Genomic DNA, 10,442 nt, shown 5'->3' with positions numbered 1-10,442 from the left:
CCAGAAGTGCAGCGCGCGCCGCAGTGCAGGCAGCAGTGCAGGCAGCAGACTCATTCCGGGAGTCGCTTTCGTCGCTCTGTCTCTCTCGCACTCATGGGGCGTCCCGTACAGGTGCGAGAGAGACAGAGCGACGACTCTCGGAATGAGTCTGCTGCAGGCGCACTGCAGGCGCACTGCAGGCGCACTGCGGGCGGCTGGGTGACGTCCGCCCCGTCCTTTTACTGCCGGCGCCAGAGCCCCACGGTGACCTCATGGCTGCGGACAGACGGACAGACAGCTGCGGTTTCGAAACGCGTGTCGCTGTAGGTGCCTCAGTGGAACAATACTCGCCGGTTATTTCTCGGAATATTTTTTTCCGCCAGGGTAGGCAACCCAACTGACGCCGACGGTCGCCCTGCAGCCCTCCTGACGGCGGCCCGCCCGCCTGCGCCGTCCGTTGGGTTGCCCACCCTGACGGCGCTCGCGGCCCGGAGGCCGGAGGCCCGCGGAAGCGAAGTGAAAGGCGATTCGATACGAGGCGGGCCGTGCCTCGTGCCACGAGCCCCGGCCCGCCCCGGCACACAAGGGGCTTGTCACTTAGCAACGAGACGGGCCACTAAGCTGGGGCTGCGGCCGGCCAGCCCGGCCACCTCGGAATTAATTAATTTACGATCGGTGGCCCGGCCGGCCGAGCCGTTCTTCGCTCCGTCCCGCTCGCACTCACGCGCCGCGCCGCGAAGGTGCGAGGGGGACGGAGCGCCGTTCGGAGGCAGACGACTAGGGGATGCTCAGGGTTATTGATTCCGGCCCGAGGGCGGAGGAGCTTTTCTTGCCGACGGTGCATTTCGGCTGATCCAGACCGCCCCACTGTGGGCCAGAAGACCGGCGGAGGCGGACAAAACTCTAGACGCGTTTTGAGCTCCAGAGTCACTAAATGGGACTCGAACCGAACGTGTGACCCCACCAATGGATTGCTCTCCAAGTGTGAAGGTATCATCCGCTAAAAACTGAAACGCCTCTTACCTGCGCAGGGATGGTGCGGCGTGCGCTGGCGCTGTTCAAGGCCTGCCTGGTGGCGGTGGGCTGCGCCGCCCTGGTGCTGTTCTACTTCCTGAGCGGCGTGCCCACCGCGCCGCCCGCCGCGCCGCCCGCCGCCACCCTCCACGAGGAGGCGCAGCGCCAGCTCCTGGCGTTCCTGCGACGCCCGCTGGAGAACGCCACCATCGCCATGGGTACGTCGCCGCGTCGCCCCGTCCTGAGAACACCATTCCAGCACCGAAAACCTAAGAGAGTACTCAGCACGCACATAGGTGTGAACTCGATACACACTTCAGTTTTCAGTGTATAGCTTTAATTTATGGCACACAATACAAAGTACACAAATTATCTGTCACCGCGCCAATTTACTTTCCATCTGATCGGAACGAAATAACGGGGACCTCATCAGGGCTTGATGCTCCCCCCCCCTTTTCAATTTTGCCACTGGCCCGTAATTAGATAAACGCCCCAAGGGAGCGTCACGTTATCATGCCTCCCTCCGGAGCGCCATCACGAAGGGCAGCTCCCTCTGTCTCTGTCGCACTCATGCAGCGTCGCGCATGGGTGCGAGGGAGAGAGAGACAGAGGGGCGACAGGTCGGTCACGGTCGCAACGCGCGGTCCGAACCGAACCTGGCCGTGTCACAGGGCCGAGTGTTACCGGTGAAGTAAGGTTAGGATGCCGGTTAAAAGACAACAGAACAATTAAAAGCAATCTCGCATTATAAATCGAAGGTAGTCTTAGTCGAGGGCTTGCTCAGACCTAACCTCTCACATGTCGCCCAGCCGTCACTCTGACCATTTAGGACTCACACGATTCACAGAGATCAGCACACGAGAGTTTGGTGTAAATAACTGAGACGTCGCCAAAGCTTACCTTGACACGATGAAGACGACAATCAATAGATGTGAGTGAACTATGAGATGCAGAGAATAGGTCAAATGGGCCGGCCATACTTAAGTTGTCATTCGCAAAATCTGCCGCGAGTGCAGCGCGACGGTGGCGCCTTCTACAGGAGCTTCGCGCGAACTACACGAGACGAACCCCGAAGCACAACGGCCACTGACTTTGAATGAATGAGAAATTAATGTTTTTTTTCGACAGGTGCGCCTCCGCCCGGCTACCTCGTGTACAGTCCGTCGTGCCGCATCCCGGACACGGACCCGTTCCACCCGTCGCTGCAGAAGCTGGTGCACCGCGAGGACCCCGTCGTCTGCTCGTCGCTGCCGCCGCTCACCTACACCAAGCTGGTGGCGGGCAGCGACCACGCCGGCGCGCTGGGGTCGCTCGCCATGCACCTGCTTCGCCTGGACACCGAGCTGCTGCCCAAGTACACCCCGAGGTTCTACCACAACGTCACGTGCTGCTACCAGAGCGTCACCCGGGTGGACCCGGAGCCCGGCGCCACCAAGGTGGACAAGGACGTCGACAACAAGTTCCAGTAAGCACACCCGCCGTCTGAAAAGAAAAACCGTTGCGCGGGTGTTTGAACCCCGGTCCTTGTCCGCAGCATGGGCCGTTGCGAGGACCTGGTAGGCGAGGCGCAGCTGGAGCCCGACGTGGAGTTCGTGATGGTGCGGTGCTCCGCCACCCGGCCGGGCTGGCGCACCAAGAAGGTCTACACCAACATGCACGCCGTGGTGGCCCCCAAGGCCGCCATCCGGGCCAAGCTCAGGGAGAACCCGGCGCGGTGAGTCCCGAGTTCGCACCCTACCGGCCTGTTCCCATTCATTTTCTCATCGCGCGCCTTGTCACTCCCCCAGCGAGCCCGGGGACCCCCGCATGTCCGTGCTCATCATCGGCGTGGACTCGGTGTCCAGGCTCAACTACATCCGCACCATGCCGCGCACGTCCGAGCTCCTGCGATCCCACGGCTGGTACGAGCTCCGCGGCTACAACAAGGTGGAGGACAACACCTTCCCCAACCTCATGGCCATCCTCACCGGCATGACGCGGCCCCAGGTAGGAGAATGAGTCAGGGTTGGTCCCCCAGTCACCCAGTGATAGGGGGAGGCTCTTAATTGACGGAGCCATTGTTGAAAGTCCTTCTTGAACGTTGAATTTTGAACCTATGGTCCTTGCCGCCCAGGTGGAGGAGCGCTGCTTCCAGACGGCCATGACGCCCATGGACGACTGCCCCATCATCTGGCGGAATTTCTCCCGGGCGGGCTACGTGACGGCCTACGTGGAGGACGAGCCCACCATCGGCACCTTCAACTACAAGAAGGCCGGCTTCAAGCACGCGCCCACCGACTACTACCTGCGCCCGTTCCTGCTGGCGGCCCAGGACCACATGCAGGTAGCGTTTCGCGTTCGGGGGTCGGGAAGGGCGTGACTGGCGTGACGAAGCCGAGGGCTGACGCTGCCGTTGTCACAGGTGCGTCGGCTGCACCGCCTCAACGCGTGCCTCGGCCCCACCACGGCCGCCGAGCACATCCTGGGCTACGCGGCCAGCATGGCGACGCTGCTGCGCGACAACCTGTACTTCGCGCTGTTCTGGATGAACTCGTTCAGCCACAACAGCGCCAACTCGCCCAGCGCCATGGACGACCGCCTGTTCCACTTCTGGAGGGACTTGCTGCGCTCCGGGGCCCTCAAGGACACCCTGGTGCTGTTCCTCAGCGACCACGGCATGCGCTTCGGGAAGATCCGCGAGACGGAGGTAGGTCTGCCTTGCAGTGCGCCTTGCAGTGCGCCTTGCCGCCTTGCGCCGCGCGCCGTGCCGGCGGGCAACCCAACTGACGTCCGCGGCCGGCGGCTTGCAGGTGGGGTGGCTGGAGGAGCGACTGCCCTTCATCAACGTGTGGCTGCCGGAGTCGTTCCGACGGCGCCACCCCGAGGCCGAGAAGGCCTTCCGCGCCAACGAGGACCGCCTCACCACGCCGTGGGACGTCCACGCCACCCTGCGCGACGTCCTCCGCGTGTCCGGGGTCCCGGGTGACGCCACCCCGTCCGCCAGCAGCGCCTCCAGCTTGGCCTCCAGCGAGGACTCGGGGACGGTGGCGTGCCCGGGGTGCCAGTCCCTGTTCCGCGCCGTGCCCGCGGACCGCGGCTGCGCCGACGTGGCCGTGGACCAGCACTGGTGCACGTGCCTGGAGTACGCCTCCTTCAAGCCGGGCGAGCGCGCGGCGCGCGGCGCGGCCGAACACGTGGTGCGCTTCATCGCGGACAAGCTGGCCGAGCGGCAGGCCGCCAACGCCTCCACCCTGGACGCGGGCTGGCACTGCGCGCCGCTCAGCCTGCACAAGGTCAAGTCCGTGCGCGGCCGCGAGCTGCAGCGCGGCGTCCGGGACTTCATCGTCATCCTGGAGACCAGCCCCGGCCACGCCGTGTTCGAGGCCACCGTCCGCGCTACCAAGACCAACAGGTAGGCCTCCCCACGCCACTGCAGTCCTCCCAACGGCCAAATTCAGCGTCTGAATCCCGAGCTGCCCTCGCTTTTCACGCGCTGGTTTAAGTTAAGGAGGTGTCGGCAGTGGCAAAAGTACGGTTTTAATAAAAAGTAAGCCAACCAAACCCATTTAAACTGAGATAAGGATCGGGCACTAGAGGCACGAGGCGCAAGGGAAGACAGTAGTAAAACAACCGTTCGGCGGGGCGGGGCGGGGCATTTACAAACATGGTTATGCTCGACATACTTCCCTGTGGGTCGCTTCGTTCTGATCTCTGCCGTATTAACGGTCGTTCCGAATTTTGAAAAGTATAAATATTTAATAAAGGTTCATCGTGATTCTGATTTGTTGCAGCAGCACCGGCGCCGGCAAGGACAAGAAGGACAAGCAGGCCGTGCAGTACGAGCTGCTGGGTTCCATCAGCAGGATCAACGAGTTCTGGGAGCACAGCCAGTGCATCCACAACGCCGACCTCAAGAAGTACTGCCACTGCTCGCGCGCCGCCGCCCCCGCCGCCCCCGCGCGCTCCCACCGCAGGGGCTGAAGGAGAAACTTTGAAAAGACGAAAACTGTGATGCGTGGCAGCAGTAATCCAAGCCCGCGACTTTTGGTTCCTGGAAGAAGTCGATTGAGCCCGTGCCCACATTCCAGGGTGTTTGTGTGTGTGAGTGTGTTTGTAGGTGTGAGTGTGCCGTGTATGTGTGTATGTGTGTGTGTTCGGGTGCAATGGACTTGTTCGTGAGTGTATGTGATGTTTGTAAGAGCCTGTGCCTCGGCGCACGCCCGACTGAAACTGTGACGTCGCAGTGTCCGAAACGAATTGTCTGTGTTAACTGTGTATAGAAAGAAACGAATTATATTTTACCATTTGCACCGTTTTGTTAAAAGCCCGACCTTTGAATGCCTCCCAGTACATCCCACAGTGTCCCCGCCGTCGGCGACTCCGTGAGCCGCGCCGTGCTCGCTAGGCAACCGGCCGGAACTCCGCACTCGCGGGCATTTTGAAATGTGTGCGACAGAGAAAGCTGCGACTTCCGGCTTCCGGGCCGGAGATTAAAGTGTGCCAGCCCTCGGCCAATGGCAGCCAATGGCCAATGCAAACAGATCCTGTTCCTGCGCCCCACTGCGTTACGTCGTCTTACGCCGCGGGCGCGCGCGGGTCACTGTCTGTTTCGACGAGCCCCCGCGGCCCCCGCGGCCCCGCCCGCGCCATGCGCGTCGCCACGCGCACGCCGTGTGGTCATCGCACGTGCGATCCGCGAACTGCAACGCTAATATCTTTCCCAACCCTTTTACTGCGAAAACGTTCCCGGATTTGTGAGTGATGGCCGGTTTTTCTGGCCGGGCTAGTGCGAGTGGCCATTATACCCTCACGACACGAAGAAGGCCCTTCCCTTTCGCTTCCCACGGGCTGGGCCGCGGGCTGGGCTTGGCCATGGCCCGGCCGTGCCTTCGCGCCTTGGCACTGGCACGGGCCACCGGTTCGGGCAGGTATAGGGCCCAGCCGAGGGCCTAGCTCAAACGGCCGGCGCAGAGGAATCCACCAAATGCAAAACAAACAATTGCCGGCATGGAGATTTTCCTTCGGTTTTAGTCGGCTGAGCAAAACTATTGTAATAAAGTTCGCGCGTTTCATAAAAAAAATTGCCTTTAAAAAACATTAACTTGTCAATATAACTGCTCGGTTCTTTCCGCTGCCGTTTTCCTCGGCGGCGCTTCCATTTGTCATCTTTGTCGCCGCGGAGTGCTTTTCCCCAATCTAGCGGCCGCTCTGCTTTCTCCCGCCAGAAAGAGAGACAGAGAGACAGTGTGGGAGTCGCATTCCAGGGCGTCCCGATACAGTTCCAGGCGCTCTAATCTTTCTAGTGGGTGGCCGCCTCTGTTGGCGAAAACCGGCACCTCCCTGACCGCGACCGCCCATCAGTTATTTATTTTTATTTCTGTGGTTAAAGTGACACCGAGCCCCAATAAACGGTAACCGGAAGATTATTTTCGTGACTGCCTCAAACTCGTTTTTCGTTTATTCACAGTGGACACCCTGCTCCGCCGTGCTGCGCACAGTGCAGAAGTGCCCGGCGTCCGAGCCACTTAGCATGATGCAGGAATTCGAGAAAGTGGCTTCCTTCCTTGCCATATCCTTGATCGTGGCGACGCGGCCCTGAGCCGTTGGCCTTGTTGCGCAGCCCAAGGACCTCCAAGGACATCGACCCCTCTCTCTCCCTCTCTCGGCTGCAACTGCAAGGATGGAGCCGGCCGCGTGGCCGCACAAGTCGACCCGAGTCGACCACTGCCTCTGCCCCGCCAGGAGCTGCTGCAATGTCAACTTCCTCTCTGATTCAACCGGGGTGACCAAACGATCGGAGTGACACCCAGCCATCAGTCGATTTCGCTAAAAATTTGGAAAACAAAGACAATGTCACTTTGAGTCAAAATGCGCAGCTCTGGCTCTGAATGAATGTTCAGACACTCCGAGCATTCAGTATACGTCCAGCTTGCCCAGAGAGCCCCAAGCCGTCGCCGCGCACTTGAAGGGGCCTAGAACGGCTGCCCGAGTTAAATATCACCTCATCACTCTCTGATGGTTTCGATTGACCGAGGCATGGCCGATGGCTGCCGATGGCTGCCGATGGCCGCGGCAAGCCGGAGCTGGTCAGTCGCGAATGTTAGAGGAGAAAGTCCGGCCGGCCTGCTGGCCGGGCTGGCCGCGCCGGCCGGCTGGGCGGATCTGTGCAGAGAGAAGGGCTCCTCCACCACGGCCGGGACGGCCGGGATGTGATCCGGGTTGCGCCGGACTCGCCTCAAAGAACAGGATCTATGAATACCTTGCCGCGCGTGGCGGCCGAGGGACGCGGGTTCGAACACCCGCCTACCGGGAGGCCCTTTTTTGCCGTCTCCGCCAAGTTTAGGGTTCATAAAAGTCGGGCGAATTGCGGGTAAAAATTAGTGGCGGCTGGCACGCCCCCTCCATTCCTGCAATACCACTTGCGGAGCAAAACTATCCAATTAGAAGATGCGTCGGCGATAGGGGCTGATTAGGGCAAAGGGAAGGAGTCGTGTTTGTTGTGGGTTTCGCGGAACAGAAAACAGGGGGCGTGCCGCGGCGTGCCGTGGAACATGAAACCACGCACCGCGAAATATTTGAATCAACTATTTGGAATGGCAGGAACGCAATGCGCTTCTCCAACGCGAGCCATCGCACCATGCCCGCTTTACGGGCTGGGACGTCCGCCGTCCGTCCGTCTGTCTGCCTGCCAGCCTGTCTGTCCGTCTGTCCGCCTGGAAATGGTTCGAACTACAGCACCATATCCCTAACAACTCCGCCGTTGCAACTTTCTTATCCAGACACCAGGAATATAAAGCGAGAAAATGAATGGCGATGAAGCCGGGGAATGCAAGCAGTGCCATAAGTAGTTCCAAACAAACTGCAAAGTAATCTCAAAGTGGCGACCACGGACGCCCTTAGTGTAATTGGCTGAGCGGGAATAGAAGTACAGACACACTGCAAAAAAACGAGGATGATATTTTCTGGAAAACTTCGACAGTGTGGAACCGCTTCTTCAGGCTTGGCTGGACAAAACGCCGCGCTTGCAGGAAAAGGCTTGCATCGCCCGGGGGCTGATATTTATTCCTAATTTGCCGCAATTAGCTGCGTTTTCAGGTGTGGACCGTGCTACACTGTCAAACGACTCCCTTTTCTCCCCCCCCTCTCTCTCTCTCTCTCTCAGTTGTTTTTGTTTTTGTTTTTTTTCCTAGAGTGGAATTTTGATTGACAACGGTCAAGAAACACGTGATACGGAAGCGATGGCGGACCGAAACTGCCACGCGCTCGGAGCGTTTTGAGCGTGTGACAGTTGGCACTTGTCGGCGCGGTGCGCGCGCCGCTCGTCGTGCCACACAGTGTGCCACACACGCGCGGCGCACGCGTCGCACACGCGTAGCGCACGCGCCAAAGAATTCATTACGGTAATGAGTGCGATAGCATCACGGAGCAGGCTAGCCGGCCGCGCGGCACGGCGCGGCACGCGCTAGTCAGTATGTAATTGGTTAGGGCAGGTTGGCCGCCCCGATGCGGAGGTTGGCCGCACTGGCCACACGTCGCCGTGAGCGTGGCGCGTCTTCAAAACGCTGCCCGTCAAATTGACCCAAACAAGGTTTTAAAAAACAATTAAATAAACAAGAATGTGTAAACTGATGAAAATTTGACGCGGTTATGTCCACCACATCAGAGTCGCTGGCCTGAAGCCGAGCTAACTTAGACAGACCGTGCAACAGTTTAAAGCGTTACGGGCTGGAGTCGTGTCGGCACTTGGGAAGTATATCTAGTGTGACGGCAGGGAGAGGGGCTGCTTTGAGGGTCAGCTTACGCCGAGCGGACTGTGCATGCGGGAGTTTGGGAAGTGAATCGATGATCGAAATTTGGAGGGAAGACCAAGCGGAAAGAAAAACTAAAGCACAAAAATGATCGATTTATATGGATCCGCCATTGACTTATACGCAATTCATGGCATTTAGTTGCCACCACTCGTAGAAAGCATACATTTTACGATGTGCGAAATAATTATCAGAATGCTGGATCAGAATGTATGTGCAGCACCAGTTCCATGAGCGAGTCGGAATTTTTAAGGCCCGCAAGGAGGGAGTTCCTATCTCTTCAATTTATGGTATGTACCCGACATTTTTTCTTTCCTTGTTAAATCCTGATATTCGAGTCACTCTTCGTCTGGAGTACCTACACGGGTCTGCACGCTTGCGTGAGGGCCCGCCAGCCCCACCAGCCCCGCCAGCCCCGCCACCAACAAGACCAAAAGCAACAACAAATCTAGCTCGGCCACATCTCCCTAATTCGCATGTTTGGTTAGCAGTTTGCCTTCTATACACGCCCTGGGAGGAGTCGCCTGAGTGCTGCTATGACAGACAGACAGGCAGACAGGCAGACAGGCAGACAGCGCTTGCAGTGACGGACGGGGGCTCATTTTGCGCGTTCCCGTACGTCGTCCGCAGGGATTCGAGTCAGAAAACAACAGCCAGCGCCACACTCATGGGACACAATGCCGGGCGTTTCGAAGGCGGCGGTGAAATGGCGCCGTTTTCGAACGCAGCACGCCACTTCCGGTCGTCGTAGGAGTCGCCTTTCCGCCGCGGCGTGCCGCGTCGCCTTGATCGATCTCAGCCTCTACGCCCTCGGAGTGCGTCGTGTGTGTGACCGTAAGTGTGCGTGAGCGTGTGAGTGTGCGTGTGTCCATATGTGTGAGCCCATTGAGAAGTCAGCTGAGGTGGGTGAGACGTAGGTGGGATGGAGGCGGGGAGTGGGTGGAGGGCGGGGAGGTACTTCCCCCTCTCGGCGCTACCCGCCGCCCGCCCGGCCTGCCCTGCCTGCCCCACCCTGACATGCCTTACCGGCCGGCGTGTGGAGTGGCGAATGCTCCGCGCCCCGCCCCGCCCCGCCCCGCCCCGCCCCGCCACTCCAGACCCCTGAGCAGAACATGAGGCTGGGCGTCCGTCCCGCAGTCGCTCCCGTTCCTCAGGTGTGAGAAGTCCTCCGCGGCGGAGTGGAGTGTTCACTGCTCGGCGTTCCGAGCGTTCCGAGCGTTCCGAGCGGCAGCCGCGGGTCGCGGGTTCGACTCCCGGCCGCGGAAGTCGCGCGGGCTTTCTTTTTCCGTTGAACCGCGACCGCCACAACGAGCAACCAGCACGGCGCCCCGAGGACACCAGCAGATCCGGGAACCCGAGAAGGCGCCAGACTCCAGTGACTCCAGTGACTCCAGGGCCCGGCCATGCCGCATGCCGCGACATACAAGGAGCGCGGCGTGGTCGGGCTCGCCCCCGTCCCGGCCCGTCCCGGCCCGTCCCGGCCCGTCCCGCGCCGCGCCGCGCCGCACAGTCGGATGAGGATAACCTGAGCGCGTCCTGGCCGCGCCGCCCACGCCCCCGCGCCGCCAGGATGTGGAGCATGGACTGTGTCAAGTGCGGAGGACTTTCTGTGGGAAACGCTAGCGGAGCCTACTCCCCGACCCAGTCGCGTAGATCACAGCC

General features: G+C 60.2%; 1 protein-coding gene across 4 annotated transcripts; it reads left to right on the top strand.

Moving 5' to 3' along the window:
* The first annotated feature begins 918 nt into the window (after positions 1 to 918).
* LOC117645184 lies at positions 919 to 5,296 on the top strand. Of its 4 annotated transcripts, none has more exons than XM_034385190.1 (8): positions 919 to 1,211; positions 2,122 to 2,458; positions 2,528 to 2,707; positions 2,781 to 2,979; positions 3,107 to 3,316; positions 3,395 to 3,679; positions 3,783 to 4,384; positions 4,764 to 5,296. In XM_034385190.1, exons 1-8 carry the CDS (start codon positions 1,013 to 1,015, stop codon positions 4,951 to 4,953), a joined length of 2,202 nt encoding a protein of 733 aa, XP_034241081.1. In that variant the 5' UTR covers positions 919 to 1,012; the 3' UTR covers positions 4,954 to 5,296. The 4 variants fall into 4 exon arrangements, with proteins under 4 accessions (XP_034241081.1, XP_034241082.1, XP_034241084.1 ...); XM_034385191.1 differs by having other exon boundaries at positions 920 to 1,211; positions 4,767 to 5,296; XM_034385193.1 differs by lacking the exon at positions 919 to 1,211 and adding an exon at positions 1,543 to 1,689.
* Positions 5,297 to 10,442: the final 5,146 nt, after the last annotated feature.

This window comes from Thrips palmi, unplaced genomic scaffold (genome assembly GCF_012932325.1).
Source record: "Thrips palmi isolate BJ-2018 unplaced genomic scaffold, TpBJ-2018v1 HiC_scaffold_18, whole genome shotgun sequence".
Taxonomy (NCBI): domain Eukaryota; kingdom Metazoa; phylum Arthropoda; class Insecta; order Thysanoptera; family Thripidae; genus Thrips; species Thrips palmi.
The sequence above is the reverse complement of the archived record's forward strand: the minus strand, read 5'-3'. Positions and strand labels throughout refer to the sequence as shown.